This window comes from Ailuropoda melanoleuca, chromosome 1 (assembly GCF_002007445.2).
Source record: "Ailuropoda melanoleuca isolate Jingjing chromosome 1, ASM200744v2, whole genome shotgun sequence".
Taxonomy (NCBI): Eukaryota; Metazoa; Chordata; class Mammalia; order Carnivora; family Ursidae; genus Ailuropoda; species Ailuropoda melanoleuca.
In genome coordinates this window covers 2,376,380-2,394,292 of record NC_048218.1, presented here as the reverse complement: position 1 = coordinate 2,394,292, position 17,913 = coordinate 2,376,380, and the positions used below count along the sequence as shown (strand labels likewise).

The following is a 17,913-nucleotide window of genomic DNA, read 5'->3' as shown; positions in this document are numbered from 1 at the left end:
CATGGCGTGTCCATGCTGGGCTCCCCCTTCCATCACTTTGCTACATGTGGTGGCGTGTGTCAGGACTCTGTTCCTTTCATGGTGGAGTCATGGCCCGTTGCGCGTATTCCAGATTTTGTTATCTGTTCATCAGATGGTAGGCTCTTGACTACTTTTTGGCTATTACGAATAATGCTGCTGAGAACATTGATGCACAAGTATCTTGTGCACGTGTGTTCATTTCCTTTGGGTGTATACCCAGGAACGGAATTGGGTCACATAGTAACTGGGCACTTAATCTTTTGAGAAATTGCCTATCTGTTTTCCAAAGTGGTTGTACCATTTTACAGTCCCAGCAGCAATGAATGAGAGTTCTGATTTTTCTCCAGCCTTACCAACATTTGTGTCTGCATTGGTAGATGTCTGTCTTTTTCATTATAACCATCCTAGTGGGTGTGAAATGATATCTCATCATGGTTTTGATTTGCATTTCTCTTCTGACTAATGATGTTGAACATATTTTCATGTGATTCTTGGCCATTTGTATGTCTTCTTTGGAGAAATGTGTATTTCTATCCTTAGCTCATTTTTTATGGGGTTGTTTGTCATTTTATTGTTGACTTGTATCTTCTGGACTTGAAAATATTTTCTCTCATTCTGTGGGTTGTTTTTTGACTTTTTTGGTGGTGCCCTTTAAAGGACAAAAGTTTTTAATAAAGTCTAATTTTTCTTTGNAGTTTTTAATAAAGTATAATTTTTCTTTGATTGCTTGTGCTGTTGGTGTCATATCTAAAAAAGCCATTACATAATCCAAAGTTATGAAGGTGTGCACTTATGTTTCCTTCTTAAGTTTTTATAGTTTTAGCTCTTCCAGTTAGGTGTTTGGTCCCTGTTGAGTAAAGTTTTGTATATGGTGTGAGGTAGGGATCTAAGTTTATCCTATATCATTTGCTTAAGTTGTCTCAGCACCATTTGTTGAAAAGACTATTCTAATTTAATGGACTTGGAATGCTTTTTGAAAATCAGTTGACCATAAATGTAAGAGTTTATTTCTGGACTTTCAAATCTATTCTGTTGATAAATCTGTCTATCTTTATGCCCAAATATACCATTTTGTTTATTGTAGCTCGGAGTAAGTTTTGAAATCAAGAGGTATGGGTCCCCCAACTTTGTTTTTCTTTTTCAAGATGGTTTGGCTATTCTGGGTCCTTTGTATTTCCATATAATTTTAGGATCAGCATGTTAATTTATGCAAAAAAAGACAACTGTGATTTTGATAGGGATTGAATTGAATCTGTGGATCAATTGGGGAGTATTGTCATCTTGATATTAAGTCTTTTGATCCATGAACATGGATATCTTTCCACTTATTTAATTTCTTTCACTAATATTTTGTAGTTTTCAGTGTATAGGTCTTACATGTCTTTTGTTAAATTTATTCCTATTTTATTCTTTATGATCCTATTATAAATGGAATTGTACCCTTAATCTTGTTTTCTGATTGTTCATTGCTAGTGCATACACATACAATTGATTTTTGTGTATTGACCTTGTATCTTGCAACTCTGCTGAAGTTGTTTATTAGTTATAATAGTTTTTTGTGGATTTCTTAGGATTTTCAATATACAAGATCATATCATCTGCAAATAAGTGCTTTTTTTTTTTTTAGAGGGGGTGGTGGAGGGGCAGAGGGAGAGGGAGGAAGAGAATCTTAAGCAAGCTCCACACCTAGCATAGAGTACAAGGCAGGGCTCAATCTCATAACCCTGAGATCATGACCTGAGCTGAAATCAAGAGTCAGATGCTTAACTGACTCAACCACCCAGGTGCCTCCAAATTAGTACTTTTTATTTATTTTTTCTTACCTAATTGCCCTGGCTAGAATCTCTAGTATAGTGCTGAATAGAATTGGCAAGCATGGACATCCTTGTCTTATTCCTGATCTTAGGGAGAAAGCAGTCAGTCTTTCATCATTAAATATGATTTTGGTTGTGAGTTTTCACATATGTCCATTGTCATATTGAGGAAGTTCTATTCCTGGTTCCTTAGAGGTTTTTTGTTTTGTTTTGTTTGTTTGTTTTTTATCATGGAAGAGTGTTAAATTTAGCCAAATGCTTTTCCTTCATCTAGTGAGAAGATCACATTTTTTCTTAATATGGCATCTTACACTGATTGATTTCCATAGTTTGAACTGAACATGCATTCCTGGAATGAGCCCCACTTGGTCATGGTATATAATTATTTTTGTATGTTGCTGGACTTGGTCCACTAGTATTTTGTTGAGGATTTTTGTGTGTATATTCATAAGGGATGTTCGTCTGTAGTTTTCTTTGATTATGATGTCTTTGGCTGGTTTGACATCTGGGTACAACTGGCTTCATAGAATGATCTGTGAAGTGTTTACTTCTCTATTTTTTGGAAGAGTTTGTAAAGGATTGGTGTTCTTTTTTCCTTAAGTGTTTGATAGAATTTACCAGTGTAGTTATCTTGGCCTGGATTTTTTTTGTGGGTAGTTTTTTTAAAAAGTTACCAGTTCAATATCTTTACTTGTTATAAGTCTATTGAAATTTTCTTCCTTCTTGAGTCAGTTTTGGTAGTTTGTCTTTTTAAGAATTTGTTCATTTCATCTAGGTTATTTAACTTTTTGGTATATGATTGTTCGTAGTTTCCTTATAATCCTTTTTATTTCTATAAGGTCAGTAGGAATGTCTCCTCTTTCTTATTCTAGTAATTTGAGTCTTCTGGATTTTTAAAAATTTTTTGTCTTAGTCTAACTAAAAGTTTATCTATTTTGTTGATCTTTTTAAGGGAGTAACTTTTGGTTTCACTGATTTTCTATATTACGTTACTATTCTCTATTTCATTTATTTCTGCTCTAATATTTATTATTTCCTCTTTTTGCTTGCTTTGGGTTTAGTTTGCTTTTCTATTTCTTGTTTCCTAAGGTGGAAGTTTAGGTTACCGATTTGAGATCTCTCAGGCATTTACAGTCATAAATTCCCCTCCAAGCACGACTTCACTGCATCTCCTGCATTTGGGTATGTTGTATTTTCATTTTCACTGATCATAAAGTATCTTCTAATTTATCTTGTGATTTCTTCTTTGACCCATTGGTGATTTAGGAATTGTTTATTTAATTTTCATGTATCTGTGAGTTTCCCACATTTCTTTCTAGTAATGATTTCTAATTTCTAGATACCCAGGAGAAGATGAGGGTGTTTCAAGGCCTCCTGTGGATATCTCATTCCTCAGCTTTCCTTTTAAGTTTTTGGTCGACTTGGTCACCTCAATTGAGGTAATGCTGCTTCAGGCAGCTGTGTTGTTAAACAGTGGCCACGGATTGTTTTCAACAATCATCCTAGGGAAAAAGCTGTTCACAAGTAGTAAGGTTTGAGTCAGGTCAAATAAAGATAATCCCTGCTTGTCTTTATCTCTGGGTTTCCAGGGAGCTACCAAACAGGCCAAATAATGACAATTATCAGGAGCTGGGGCTTTTGGGAAGCCCCCAAAACATTCTGATCTCTCCAGTGGGTGCTAGGCTGCTGGTTTTTATGGTTCTTGGGATTGGGAAGTTGTTGGTTTTCAAGACCACTGCAGAGATGAAGAGGTGGATGGGAATGGAGCAAGCTAAAATGCCCTCAAAGCTCATTCTTCTTTCTGAGATTTAGCTGTTTTTCTTGAATTTCTTGAGTTTCTTATTGCAAGCCTTTGGTTAAATTCCAGAGTTTTGAAAATTAATTTTAATAATTTTGCCAATGTTCTCATTGCTTTTGTGGAGAAACAGATTTTCAGAGGTCCTTATCTTGCATTCCGAAAGTGGCTATCCCCGAAGCTAGCTTTTTATTTTTTATTTTTATTTTTTAAATATTTTTTTATTATGTTAGTCACCATACAGTACATCCCTGGTTTTTGATGTAAAGTTCGATGATTCATTAGTTGCGTATAACACCCAGTGCACCATGCAATACGTGCCCTCCTTACTACCCATCACCAGCCTATCCCATTCCCCCACCCCCCTTCCCTCTGAAGCCCGCAGTTTGTTTCTCAGAGTCCATTGTCTCTCGTGCTTCATTCCCCCTTCTGATTACCCCCTTTCTTTACCCCTTTCTTCTCCTACCGATCTTCCTAGTTCTTATGTTCCATAGATGAGAGAAAACATATGATAATTGCCTTTCTCCACTTGACTAATTTCTTTTAGCATTATCTCCTCCAGTGCCATCCATGTTGCAGCAAATGTTGAGAAATAGTTCTTTTTGATAGCTGAGTAATATTCCATTGTATATATGGAGCCCCTGGAGGACATCTTAGAACACAGATGGAGGGGCCCCGACCCCGAGTTGTTGAGTCGGGAGGTCTGGGGTGAGCTCGTAAAACCTGCTTCCTGATGTTCACATCTTGCCCAGGGCAGGTCCGGGGTCACCTTCTTAGAACGACTGCTTTATGGAGTTGAGCAGGTAAATGCATAAATAACTCAAATCATAAAATATAATCCCCGGCCTGCCCTTGTGGGGAGGGAGGAAGAGCTGATCGCGGTGCCATCGAGCCCACCTGAGCCCTGCCACGCAGCTGATTTCATGCAGCGCCCGCGGCAGGCTTCCCGTAAGGCCTTGTTAACTGATGCCTTCCCATCCTCACAGCACTCCCGAGAGGTAAGCCCTTTCACTACCCCATTTGAAGTGGGGAAACAGGCACAGTGAGGTTAAGAAACTTGCTTCAGGTCACACAGCTGTAAGCGGCAGAGCCAGGATCGAAGCCAGGAGACGGGCCCAGCGAGGATGGGGGCGGGTTGCTGGATGTGTCTGGAGCCCGATACAGGGGGGCCACGTTCGTTCTGGTCGAAGCCGGGAGGTGGAGGAGACAGGGCTGAGGTGTGGGAAGAGCGGTGAGATGGGCGGGTAGGCTGGAGACGGGGCCAGCTGGGTGTGCTGCCGGCGTCTGGAGAGCGCGGATTTCTTACTTCAGACACCAGCGGAAGCTCGACCAGTATAATGGTGTTGATGGTCTTAGTAAATAGATCGTAATTATTTATAATTAGCAATTCAGTTTCTGCGAGAAGATTACTTCTACGTTGCTTGAAAACAGTCCTGCGTATCTCGACGATCCCTCGACGATCCCCTCCGCAGGTGCACTGCGTTCACGCGCAGTAAGCCGCGCCCCCGCACGGATGTGGGCAGAGTGCAGGCCGCCGGCCGGGACCTGCCCGTGCGGCCACGAAGCCCGAGTCCTCCAGCGCCGGCTCTTGGTGTCAGGCCGCAGGGCTGAGCTGTGAAGGGGGGGCTCTAGGTGGGGAGCATGTTTGGGGGCCTCCCCGTAACCTTTAGATCAGACGGAGGGGCCCGAGGGGCTGCTGGCCACGGCCTTGCCCGCGAGGGTCCCACCCCCAGGAGAGGCTCAGCAAGCAGGCACTCAGAGGACACATGAGGGACAGTGGGGGCCATTGCCCTGGACCACTGCGGAGGGAAGGCGGGCTGGCTGCGCTTCTGGGGGGCAGAGCCGGGGTGCAGGATAGGCGGGGCTGCGGGGGCGGGAGGACAGACCATGGATGTCTGCCTGGGCTGCTTACCAAGATCCTGCCGATGGGGCTTCAGCAACAGACCTTCCTCCCCTCCTGCTCTGGGGGCCAGGTCTGAGACCCGGGTGTGGCCAGGACGTGTGGACGCCACCGCCTCCGTCCCGTGTCCTCAGGATGGCTGACTCATGCACTCGCCCACCCTCAGGAGCCAAGGGACGCTGTCTGTGGCTGTGGTGGCCCCGAGGAGCTGGCAACACAGCGGCGGCTTTGGGGGCCACGGAGGAATCCAGGAGGCAAATTCCTCTCCTCCCCGCCTCACGGATGGCTTCTGAGGCCACCTAACCCAGGAGTTGGAACAGAGCAGCCAGTGTGGGCTGCACCCCACATTCTTCCTGCCCTCCTGTCCCCTTGTCCCCCACCCCCTGCCCCTTCTGTCCTTCCTGTCTCCCCGACCCATCTCTCTTGTTCCCCTGTCCCCCATCCCTCTGTCCCCTTGTCCCTCCTGTCCCCTTATCCCTTCCTGTTTTCCTTGTCTGCTCATCCCCACTCCCCCCCACCCCCACCCCTCCTGGCCTGTTTCTTCCCTCCGTCCAGCTGTCCTGGGATGGAAACTGCCGAATAAAGCTCAGGGTTCGAGCCTCCGTCAGCTTCCATGTTCTGGGACCTCCAGCAAGACCAGCTCCGGTCACCGGGCTGGGGGTTCCCTCTGGCAGCAGTGGGGTCACGGCTTTGGGCGTAGAGACATAGCCAGCCTTCGCCTTCGCTGGCTCAGCGCACGGAGTGGACGCTGCCCGTCGGAGTGCACGGCGCAGGGAGGCCCAGATGGCCATTACAGAAACCAGGTTGGAGCGATGGCCACCGGGAGGGGACAGAGGGGCGGGTAGAGATGCGGTGCAGGGAGGAAGCCTGTGATTTATCATCTGAAACAGAAGAAGGGCCTGCGCTGACCTCAGGTGGATTTTGAGTGGGCTGCCCGGGCCATCCCGGTGTCCTGGACGCTCTCTGTCCTCTCCTCCGTGGCAGTCACAGACCGGATGACACCCATGGTGCATCTCGAGGGCATTATCAGCCAGGGGGAGCTTATCTTTAGGTAACGTCCAAGCAGATCACACTGCTCCAAATGCCTCCTTCTCAGTGGTGGGGTAGACTCACAGCTGAGGTCTGATTGCGGGCCGGGTACAGGGCTCTAAGCTGTTGTCCCGTTGCCCGAAAAGGGGCGGGGAGGGGACCTGCAGTCATTGGGCATCGCTTGGAGCCACATCAGCCACGGGGAGGTGCTCAGGAGAGACAGCTGGCCTCCTCCATCCTGTGCTCCTGAAGTGTTCCCCGTGGTCTGGACACAGATGCCAGCAGTCCCCAGACCACTGCCTCCCCGAGAACATGGCTCGACCAGAGGGGCCGCAGAGCTCAGTGCACGCTCACGAAGCCCGAGCAGCTTGGGAGGCGGCGGGGGCACAGAGGACTGGTTCCCTTCCTTCCCATGTTCACTGCTCCGCCAAGGCTTCCCCGGCGGCCGGTGAACGAGGCCCCACAAGGACAAGAGAGGGAGGGAAGGGAGGTGGCTTCTCCATGCAGCGGGTCGCGGGGTGCTCCGAGAGCCCGTGTGCGGACAGGAGGTAGATTCGAGGTTGCCTGGGGGTGGCGTTGGGGGCCAGCAGGGTGGCTGGTGAACGTGTGGGAAGGATCCGGTGGGGGCGGCAGAGACATCCTGCGTTGTGTTGGCCGCGTGCCCCGGGGATCTGTCACAAACCGTGGAGCCGGGGCAGTGGGGGCCTTGTGGGCCGGCTGTGTGCTCTGGGACGTCTCCACAACGAAAGCAGCCCGTGTCCATCCCAGACTCTCAGCTCAGATGGTGTGACTCGCAGGGAAAGCACTTGGTCCGATTTCTCGCCCGCTACGGCAGTTAGCACTCATCTCCCATGAGGCTTCCAACCCGGTTCTTGGCTGTGAGGACGGGAATGCGCTTGTCAGTCTCCGCCGGTCTGGTTTTTCCCACCTGTGAGATGGGCACGGCGTCACCACCTCACAGGCCTGGGGGCACGAGGGAGGTGTGGGCAGGGCCGGGGCCTGGCAGGGGACCCGGGGCATCACCCACGCCCAGTGCACAGCAGTGATCGCTAGAGCTGTGAGTGTCCATGAGGGCCTAGGACCCACCTTGATCGGGACCAGACGGTGCCTGCGGCTTTGGCTCCAGGCATGTTTCTTGCACCTTCTGTGAGAGAAATTTGTGTCTGTGTGTGTGTGTGTGTGATGTGATGTGTATCCACGTGTATGTGTTGCGATGTGTGTGTTGGTGTGTGATGTGTGTGCCCATGTGTGTCTGTGTTGTGTGGGTGATGTGTGTGATGTGATGTGTGAGATGTGTGTGATGTGTGTCTGTGTGCGTGTGCGTGCATGTGTGCGTGTGTAGGGCCCAGGTGGCAGGCGCGGGGTGGCGCGGGCAGTGGCCCTGCACCCGCCGTCCTCTGTGGATGCTCTGCGTCCTGGTGCGTCTCAGCCGCCCTTTACAACAAGACAGTCTGACCTGCGCAGGGTGCTGGTTTTCCTCTTCCCTGCGCGTTTCCGTCGTGGCTCTCTGTGCTCCTCTGTGCCCCGCGCATGTTGACCAATGGAGCAGTGCCCTGGATGGGACTGGGCCGCTGTGGGGGCGGATGCCACACTGAGGTGATGTCCTGTCCCCTGCCCCTGGTCGCTGCCGGACAGACGCACATGACCGGCTAGCGTGCGCTCTGTTCTTCCCGGCGCACGTCGTCCGGGCGGCAGCCTAACAAGGAGGGCTTCTTTATTCACGGAAACACAGTGTTTGTCTCCCTTGAGGATTTTGGAAGGGGAGTGTGTGGTGACCTCGCCCAGGGTGAGCTGGCGGAGAGTGGGGAATTAGCTGGTGTGCCAGGGACCTATGGCCGTGACACAAAACCTCATGGCTGAGGATAACCACGCATGTTGCCCGTGATTCTGTGCGTTGGCAACGTGGCTGGGTTGGCTGAGCAGTTCTTCTGCTGGTTTTGGCTGGGTGGCCAACATCTGAACCCCAATGGTGGTCGGTGGCCTCGCTCTCCTGATGTGGCTGGCTGGCAGTCACTGGGGGGCTGGGGGACTGGGCTGGGCTGTATGCCTCTCGGCATCCGTGGGCTAGCCGTTCATACGGTGGGACCACAGGGTCTCCAAGAACAGCAGGACAACACACGGGCAAGTCCTTTTAAAGCGACTTCTTCTCATAGACAATGGATTCATTTGTTTTTGTGGTCAAATATACATGACATAAAATGGATCATTCTAGCCACGTTTAAGGGGGCACCCAGTGGCAGCATTTAGTGCCACATCTTGTATGACCTTTGGTATAGTCCTGTTGGCCAACGCGAACTGTGAGAGCAGCCCAGGTTCGAGGAGGTAAAGGAGGGTCCCACCTCTTGGCGGTAGGAGCTGAGCATTATTGGGGCTATTTGTGCCATTGGCCGGGGGGGCTGGAGGGGCCAGGTGCCTGGAGGCCACCATTGAGGAAACGTGGCACAGGTGGCCTTCACTGTATTATTTTGCACAGAAAGATGTCTGAGACACAGGGCAGCAGGGGCCCTGGTGAGTGGCAGGCGAGTGGCTACAGGTGCTTCAACCGGTGGCTGGAGGCACGGACCCTGTGCCCGTGTCCTGGTGAACAGGCCCAGCCAGGCGAGGGTCCTGGTGCCACCGACTGGCATGGGGCTCAGAAGGGCGCCCCAGCCCGTCTGGGAGCAGACACTCATTCGCACCGCATAGACGCTGGTCCTCGCTGTCGTGAAATTATCCACGTGTGGCTGGGAAACAATGTGGTGTTAGGACAGGTGCACAGCACAGTGAGGTGACAATTCTGTACAAGGATCGTTGCTCACCCTGAGACACAACGTTAGCGTGGTGGTGTTGACTGTGTCCCCACGCTGGGCTTCTCATCCCCGTGACTCCTTCAGTTTATCCCTGGAAGTTTGGGCCTCTTCACCCCTTTCCCCTTTCCCATCCCCTCTGGCAGCCACCAGTTTGTTCTCTGTACTAATGAGTCTGGTTCTGGTTCTGTTTGGTTTTTTTACATTCTACGTGTGAGCGAAATCATATGATCGTCGTCTTTCTCTGACTGACTTTATTTCACTCAGCATAATACCCTCTAGTTCCATCCATGTTGATGCAAATGGCAAGATTTTCTACTGTTTCATGACTGAGTGATAGTCCATTGTGTATATACGACATCTCCCTTCTCCATTCATCACTCGGTGGACATCGGGCTGCTTCCGTATCCTGGCTGTTATAGATAATGCCGCTATAAACACAGGGGTTCTTTTCAAATCAGTGTTTTCATTTTCTTTGGGTAAATACCTGGTAGTGGAATTACCGGGTCATAGGGTAGCTCTATTTTCAACTTTCTGAGGACCCTCCATACTGTTTTCCAGAGTGGCTGCACCAGCTTGCATTCCCACCGACAGGGCACAAGGCTTCCTTTTTTCTCCACATCCTCGCCAACACTTGTTGTTTCTTGTGTGTGTTTAATTTTAGCCATGCTGACAGGCATGAGGTGGGATCTCAGTGTGGCTCTGATCTGCATTTCCCCGATGCCAAGCGACGTGGAGCATGTTTTCGTGTGTCTGTGGGCATCTGGATCTCTGCTTTGGAGAAATGTCTGTTCAGTCCATGTTTTCTTGAGTAATGAGAGTCAAAGCCGATCGCAAAAGCCCAGGCATGTGTTGGGTGAGTGGAAGGAGGTGGGCAGAAGGCGGTCGCTGAGCAGATCCCCCTGGGGGTCCAGGCAGGGGTCAGAGTGGGGGTTGAGGGTGCACCGCCCCTCCCCCCGTGGAGGTAAGAGTCCTACCTCGTGGGCAGAGTCCACATTCCCTGTTCACAGGGAGATCTTACAAATTCAAAATGAGTCTTCATCAGGGAAAAAACGTCCTTGAGACCACAACGCTAGCATGACCCAGGCTATAAAATGAACGACTGCAAGTTTGCCATGAGAAGGCTCGACTCTCAGCGGTCCACCGCTCTTCAGTCAGCGGGAGCTTGAGTCTGGATTGTGTGGTGCTGGAGCGGTGCTTGCGTGGGGTGCACGCCTGGGGCTGGTGGGCCCCCGGGAGGGAGCTTCCTCTGCAGACAGCCCACTTCCATTCGAGGGGGTATGGGGGGGGAGCTCGAGGGCGGAGAAGCCGGAGGGGGAGAGCTCTGTGTGGTCAGGCCTCTTGGTAACGACAGTGGCAGATGTGTCACACCTAGCCTCTCATTTCACCTGCAAGATAGTTTTGCACCAGGAATTCTGATCCCTGTGTTGCTCCAGAGGTCACACGTGCCATGGTCACAAGCTGTGAAGTTGGGAGTTGCAGGGATCTGGCCATGGTGGGAGGGACTGCAGAAGGAACCAGAAGCCTGTGTGTCCCCAGGAGAGGTCAGAGATGGGTCGGCACTGCATCCCAAGTAGGCATCCTCCCGATGCCCTAGGAATGAGTTTGAGCTGCAGCCACTAGGCCCAGAGGGGTGTGCAGACCATCCAGGCCACCCTCCCACCTGCTGGGAGCGTCCGCTCCTGTCCCCAACTCGGCAGTGGCTCTCTGCCCAAATTCTCCATGAATGACAAGTGCCTGGCCAGCTTCCGGGGGGGACATTTTTTCTGCCAAGGGATGGAGGTTCTGCCCCTCCTACTTTTATTCAACTTCTTCCCAAGGACTTGGGCAAAGAAGTTCTCCAGCCAAAGGGACCCAGGCTGTGTGGCCTCAGGCAAGTTACTTAGCCTCTCTGTGCTTCAGTTTCCTCCCTTGAAAGCGGGTCAACGGTCCCTACGTCATGGAGTTGTTAGAAGGGCGTTGCCTGTGGAGGGCCAGCAGCACGTGCTGCCTCCTGTTACCTCCGTCGTCGTCGTCCCTGTCGTTGCCATCTTGCTACTCCCGGCCCCGATTCTGATGCTCTGGGTCGGCAGGTCTGACACTCTCGCTGTTGAGGACGATCCCTGGACAGTTGTTACTTTTGCTTTTGTTTCTCTTTCCTGCCAGATTCCAGGTTCCCTTTAGATCTTGTTCCCCAAAGGGGGAAGTCCCCACTGAGCCCTGGCTGAGGTGGGTGGCAGGGACAGAAGGAACAGAGCAGAGCCGCTCACCGACCCGGCCGACCGGCATCTCTGTTCCCCACGTGAGCCCGCTCCCCCTTCTCCGACAGCGTGCTGTTGCAGCCCCCCTGCCCGCACCCTTGACCCAATAAGACTTACAAGACTTTGAAATGCTTTTCAGCGTTACATAAGTAATACGTGTTTATTGCAAAAAATAAACAATGAGAGAGAGAGAATACATATGTATGGGCCAAGTGTTTAGGGGCTGTCACCCCCAAATTCTTGTTAAGTCTTGCACTCAACCTGTGTTAAATGTACTGTATTCGGAGAGGGGGTCTTTAAGGAGGTCATTAGGTGGCCCTACTGTAGCAGGACTGGTGTCCTTACAAGAAGAGGAGATGAGGACAGACACGCTCAGGGGATGACCATGTGAGGACACAGGAGGACACGGGAGAAAGTGGCATCCACACGTCCAGGGAAGAGGCGTCAGCAGGAGCCAATGCTGCCCGCACCATGAGCTTGGGCTTCGAGCCTCCAGATGAGAGGGGAACTGCTGTTTGAGCCGTGCACGCTGTGGGGTTTTGTTACTGCGGCCCGCAGACCAACACACCGCATACGGTGAAGGGACCGCTCGTCCCTGGGGCCCTCCAGCGTCTCCAGGTTGCCCTCAGCGGCAGAGCCTCGGTCAGTGCCCGGGGGCTGGGGGGCAGCGGGGCCGGGTGGGGCGCTGGTCTCACAAAGCGCCCGGGCCTGGGCCCTGGTGGGGTCCCAGGGTGGAAACAAGCAGCCAAGGTCAGACAGCGACAAGAGCCACGGGGACACTGAGGGTGCTGCTGGGGAGACTGGGAGTTGGCAGGGCGGTGGGGCGGGGAAGGGCCCCTGGGAGGCCGCCTGGCTGCTGAGGCACCAGGACAGGGATGTCAGAAACCTCTAGCACGGCTTCTCCACCTGCCTTCTCCTGGTCCTCCCAGAAACCTGGCGGGGCAGGTGGGGCGGCGCCATTACGCCCCTTGGACCATATGGGGAACTGAGGCACAGAACAGCAAGATGATCAGCTCACAGGCGAGAACCCCGTCTCCCCACCAAACCAGCCCTGCAACAGCAAGTCCAGGGGTCCTTCCTTCCGGGGAAGACCACTCCCACCAGTTCCGGGTCCAGACAATAGAAGTCATTCTATCTCACAGGGCGGAGGGCACCTGCCAGCCTGGCCTCCACCCCCAAGCCCCGCCCAGCCCTGAGGAAAGGGAGCACACTCACTTCCTATGGACACCATTCCCATCCATAGCCCGTCCTGGCAAAAGAATGCACTTCTTTTGTGTGTCATGACGTGACCCTCACGTCCCTCCTCCTCTGCATGTCCCCAGGAAGTGACGGTGAGCTTGCTCTTAATGCCCCGCTGGTGTGCAGGCTGGGTCCTTCCGGCGGCCAGCAAAGCATGGTACAAAGGCACGTCTCCGAGCCTCTTTTTCCAGAAACAACTCTTCTTCTGTTATTCCGAGTATTTGGGTTTTAGAGTATTTTATTCCCCATCACATCATGTCACCATCTGTGTCAATGCCTAAGGCAGGTAATAACCTCCCCCCAAAACTCTGGGGGTTCTCCTTCCCTTCATCCTAAGACACTGGGTTGTTTCTTCTGGAAGGATTTCCTGGAGCCCACCAACAACAGTACTGATTAGTTCCCTTTCCTGCTTCTCAGGGGTTGGATGGCACGGTAGGTCTGTGAGCTGGGCTCGGGCTCTCCCGCAGGCAGCAGAAATGCCGAATTTGAACAGGTGAGCTTGTAGAAATAGCATGTACTTTTTTCTTTTTTTGAATGCCAGAGAACAATCTGAAAGCCGATTTGGTGCAAAGAAAAAAATTGCAGTTTTTGTGAGTCTGGGTGGGGTGTGGGAGGGAGGGAGAGCTTCCCCTGAGCGATCACACTTACGGTGTGTTTCCTGCCCACCCACCCTGTGGACAGCCAGCCCAGGGCAGAGGCTCCTGCCTTTATGAGGAGCCCGGACCACATGACCGATGTAGGGACCTGGGGGCCTTCAGGTCAGGACCCGCATGTGCACAGAATGCCCACCCGTGCCTGCAGGGCTGGCCACAGCCCCAGGAAGTGCCCTGGTCAGGCAGCATTTCTAATGGGGGGGGTGCGAGGCCTCTTTGGCAGCATCTGTGTCACGTGGGGCCTCGAGGCAGAACACAAGCAGCGGGGTTTAGGGCATAAGGGGCTTGAGGGAGTGAGGATGCCTGCAAAACATAAAGGGGGGCAAGACTCTGAGCAGGCAGAGTCTCAGACCTCGAGGCAGCTGCCCAAGGCTTGCAGCTCAGATTGCCTGTTGGAGGCGCCAGGCCCTGAGCAGACGCGGTTCCCTACCTGCTCCAATGTGCTGGGCTGTGCAGGGAGGGGCCTCACAGCCTGGTTCTGCTCCCCTGTCTTTGCTCCCTGCCTGCCCTCTGGCTCAGCTGCCGTCCTTCTCTACCCCTGACTCTACCCAGGGACTCACTAAGGGATGCTGAGGACAGTCCATGGCTATCAGCTGGGTGGCGCTCGTCAAAACAGGTCCCTCGCTCAGGTCACAGGCCCTCGATCCCCACGGTTGGGCCGCTGCATCCAGAAGTTACTTTTATCCAAACGTGGCGGGGTAGGGCACCCACCTGCATAGCTAGTATGAGCCCGGATGCAAACCCAGGGCTTTATCCCTGCACAGGGGACTCTCCTCGTGTGGAGGTTTGCCCAAGGTCTGTCCTCAGCAGGGCGCTGGCTTCATCCACTCCCATGACCTTGACTTTGACCTCCAGGCGGCTTAGGCCTTGTGTTCTCCACCAACATGTGCACTTAACGTCTTATGTGACTCAGGACCTCCTGGCTGAACACGTCTCTCAACAACCACCTCAGGACGGGGTCCTAGTGTGTCCTGAGGCTTCTAGTCTCTCAGCCGTGAAAAATCCCTTTTAGGGTTTTTACCCCTAGAGAGCCCATTTCTAAAATAATTTGTCTCCTGTGGGGCTCCGTTGGTTAAGCGTCTGACTCCAGATCTCAACTCAGGTCTTGATGTTTAGGTCGTGAGTTCAAGCCCCGTGTTGGGCTCCAAGCTCAGCATGGAGCCTACTTAAAATACGAATAATAGTCCTACTACTGCTAATAGTCGTTTGTCTCCGGAAAAACTTGCATTTGTAACCGTTGTTTTCCTGCTATGTATTAATGAAAAAAATATAACATCTCTCTGTTTGAGGCCAGGGCTAACCTGCTGAAGTTAATTTCTAGAAAATTTATTATCTTCAGTTTTGGTAAATTTTTACATCTTGGGTAAATATAAACTTTAGACTTTTTTTTTTTACAGTGTTTTTAAAACAAGCTGTGGCCAGTTTTATTAAAGAAAAATTTTGCGTGATTTACTTTTCACCAGTCTGTTCTGGCATACTTCTGATGATATCAGAATCACCTGGATCAATGATAGCCAGCGTGCATACTCTGTGGTATTTCCCACATGCTGTGCGCAATTCAATATTATTGCCACTGTAGCGATGGACACCAGTTTTGGCCAACATGGCGTAGTATTCTATTTCAGATTTCCTCAAGGCTGGGCAGTTGTTGGCGAGGATGACCAGTTTCGCTTTGCCATGTCTGATCATTTTCAGAGTCTGCTTGTACCCCAGCACGTACTTCCCACTTTTCATAACGAGCTGGAGCCTAGAGTTGATCGACTCCAGCGACTTTTTCGTTTTCTTTGTGGCCACCATCTTCCTGCCTTAGATGCGGGACAGCCCCAACCAAAAGCAGCCGCCAAAATGGACGAGAGAGGGTAGACTTTTTTTTTTTTAAGATTTTATTTATTTCTTTGACAGAGAGACAGCCAGCGAGAGAGGGAACACAGCAGGGGGAGTGGGAGAGGAAGAAGCAGGCTTTCCCCGCTGAGCAGGGAGCCCGATGCGGGGCTTGATCCCAGGACCCTGGGGTCATGACCTGAGCCGAAGGCAGACACTTAAAGATTGAGCTACCCAGGCGCCCCTAAACTTTAGACTTTTAGAAAGGCCTGAGTTAGCCCCACGGCCATGGCTCTCTTGGCACACTCCTGGGAATCAGAGAAGTCTGGGGTGGGAACCTTGTTTTATAGGAAAGGGAATGAAGACCAAATGGGTCATGTCCCTGACCAAGATCACAGGCTAAGCTCCCAGCCTTGGCTCTCAGTTCCCCAGGAGTGACAACAATCTGACGTCCGTTTCCCCAGGAGTGACAACAATCTGACATCCGTTTCCAGCTGCTCCAGGAAGCCTTCCTCAGTCCAGACCCACCTGGCGCCCACCCATACTGCCGTCCGTGCCCTTGAGCAGGCCTTGGGTAGGGCTTGACCGGGGAAGTTGTCCAGTGAGACAGAATCCCCAAACTGCAGAGACTGCTTCTAGGTTTGGCGGTAGGCAGCTGTCTGCCCTCTGATCTTAGGACCACCTCCAGGCTCTGCTTTCCTTACCTGTGAAATGGGATCAAACAAGTTGGTTTGAGATTTAGAGCAAATAACGAATGGGGAGTCCTGTCTCAGGACCTACCTCACACTCGTGGAGGGCACTCAGATACCCTTCCCTTCTTAGTCATGCAGAAAGCCCTTCTCTGCAAATGTGTGCCAGCTAACACTCCGGGTAGGACTTGTCCTTTCCTCATTTTCCTGTAGGCGGCTGGGGACCCAAGTGTCTCTCCCAGCACAGAAACCATCGTTCCCGGGGCCCTGTGGAGCCCCGCACTGCGGCTGAGTCAGGGTCTCAGCCAGGCTCTGCCGCTCTGTGGCCTGCTGCGTGCGTGTTGCTGAGACGTGGAGCTTCGCCAGGCCTCTGTCTCTCCAAATGTGGTCCCCGTGCCTGTGGTGCCCACCTCGGGGCTGTGTTTTGATAAGTAGGTGAAATCATGCACGCATATAATAAACTCAGTAATCAGAGGACCCTGTTTCCCATCCGCCTGAGCGCGTGCTCTGCACAGGGCCCAGTAAGTAGTTAAGGGCTGGTTGGCTGACTTCCAAGTTCTGTTTAAATGTTTACTCTGCTCGTATGTTCCGCTGAACTTTTCCAGATGCAAATTCCCGCTAGCTTAGGTCTGAATGATCATAGATTCTGAATATAGATTAGATTACAATGGCGATGCTTTACTCTTTTGAGACGGATACAGTATTTTGAGCTGATCTAGAAGTTCAAAGTAACTATTAAGTGGCCATTAAGTGTCTAAACGATGAGGTACATTTAATTAGTTTTTTAAAAAGTATTTATAAAACGTGTGCACACGATGAATTTAAACATTACTACCTAGTAACAATAAAGCTGTCTTACCTCTGTCCAGCTGCTAAGTCTCAGATAACAGTCTCACGTTTATCCTTCCAGAAGTTTTCTGGGTGTATAGATGCACAGACTGCTTTTCAATACAGGAAAGGGATCCTTGTATACACATTGCCCTGCATCTTCACTCTCTCTCTCTTTTAATTTAACAAATGTTGGAGATTATGTAATATCAGCATATGTAGAATTACCACATTAACTTTTTAATGTTCTAGATTAAAAATATTACTAAATGAATATGCTGTTTATTGAACCAGGTGTCTATGGGTTGTTTTCAGATTTTTGTTAATTATATGCTGTAAGTCAGAATCCTTCTACGCACATCTGCAGGTGCCTGTGGGAATTTACCTGTAGGACAAGACAACTAGAAGACGCAGTGTGGGCTCCAAGGTTTTACGAGTCATACATTTCCACCAACACTGCAAACCATAACTTCTTTTTCAAGGATAAGGGAGTTGTGAGTAGGACAGGTGCATGTATGTGTATTTTATTTTATTTTAGTCCAAGTGTTTTCTGAAATAATGCGAGGAGGTTTAAAATAAGACACAGCTGACTGTAACAGCACCTGGTATTTTAAATAGTTTAACAGTGAAACCAGTCCAAGTTCAGGAGTCCAGCTTCATCTGAGGACCTGAACAGGCGGCGGGTCAGGCGGGTCAGGCGAGGTACCGAGTGGGGAAAGCGGAGTGGAGATGACCCTCCGCCTGGCTGCCCTCCCTGGGGCGGTTTCCAGGCTCGGCCACCAGCAGGTGCTCCGTGGGGAACTCAGGCAACCCTGTCCAGCTCCGACGCTCTTCAGGCAAGAGGGGACAGCGGTCAGTGACCCGGGAGCCGGGAGCCGGGAGCCGGGGTACACTAGCGAGGCCGGGTCGAGGCTACCCCTCCCCTCCAGTTCCGGGAAGCTTCTTCCAGGGTCAAATCAATACAATGTTGCCAGCCTGGTGCCAACTATAAATAAGTCAAAGGGCGCTGCACGTGGTTCCGAAATCTATCCTCCCCGCAGAGCCGCGGCTCCCAGGACTGTCCCCACGGTGACGCGCTCGCCGATCCACACCCCCCCC

The 17,913-nt window shown here is 51.2% G+C and overlaps 1 protein-coding gene across 1 annotated transcript; it reads right to left on the bottom strand.

The window, feature by feature from the left end:
• Window positions 1-14,925: 14,925 nt before the first annotated feature.
• On the bottom strand, window positions 14,926-15,296 carry LOC100483480 (ribosomal protein L30; the record flags this gene model as incomplete). Its single annotated transcript, NM_001304901.1, is given in 1 exon segment — window positions 14,926-15,296. A coding segment is annotated over 1 exon segment (348 nt). The 5' UTR covers window positions 15,275-15,296.
• Window positions 15,297-17,913: the final 2,617 nt, after the last annotated feature.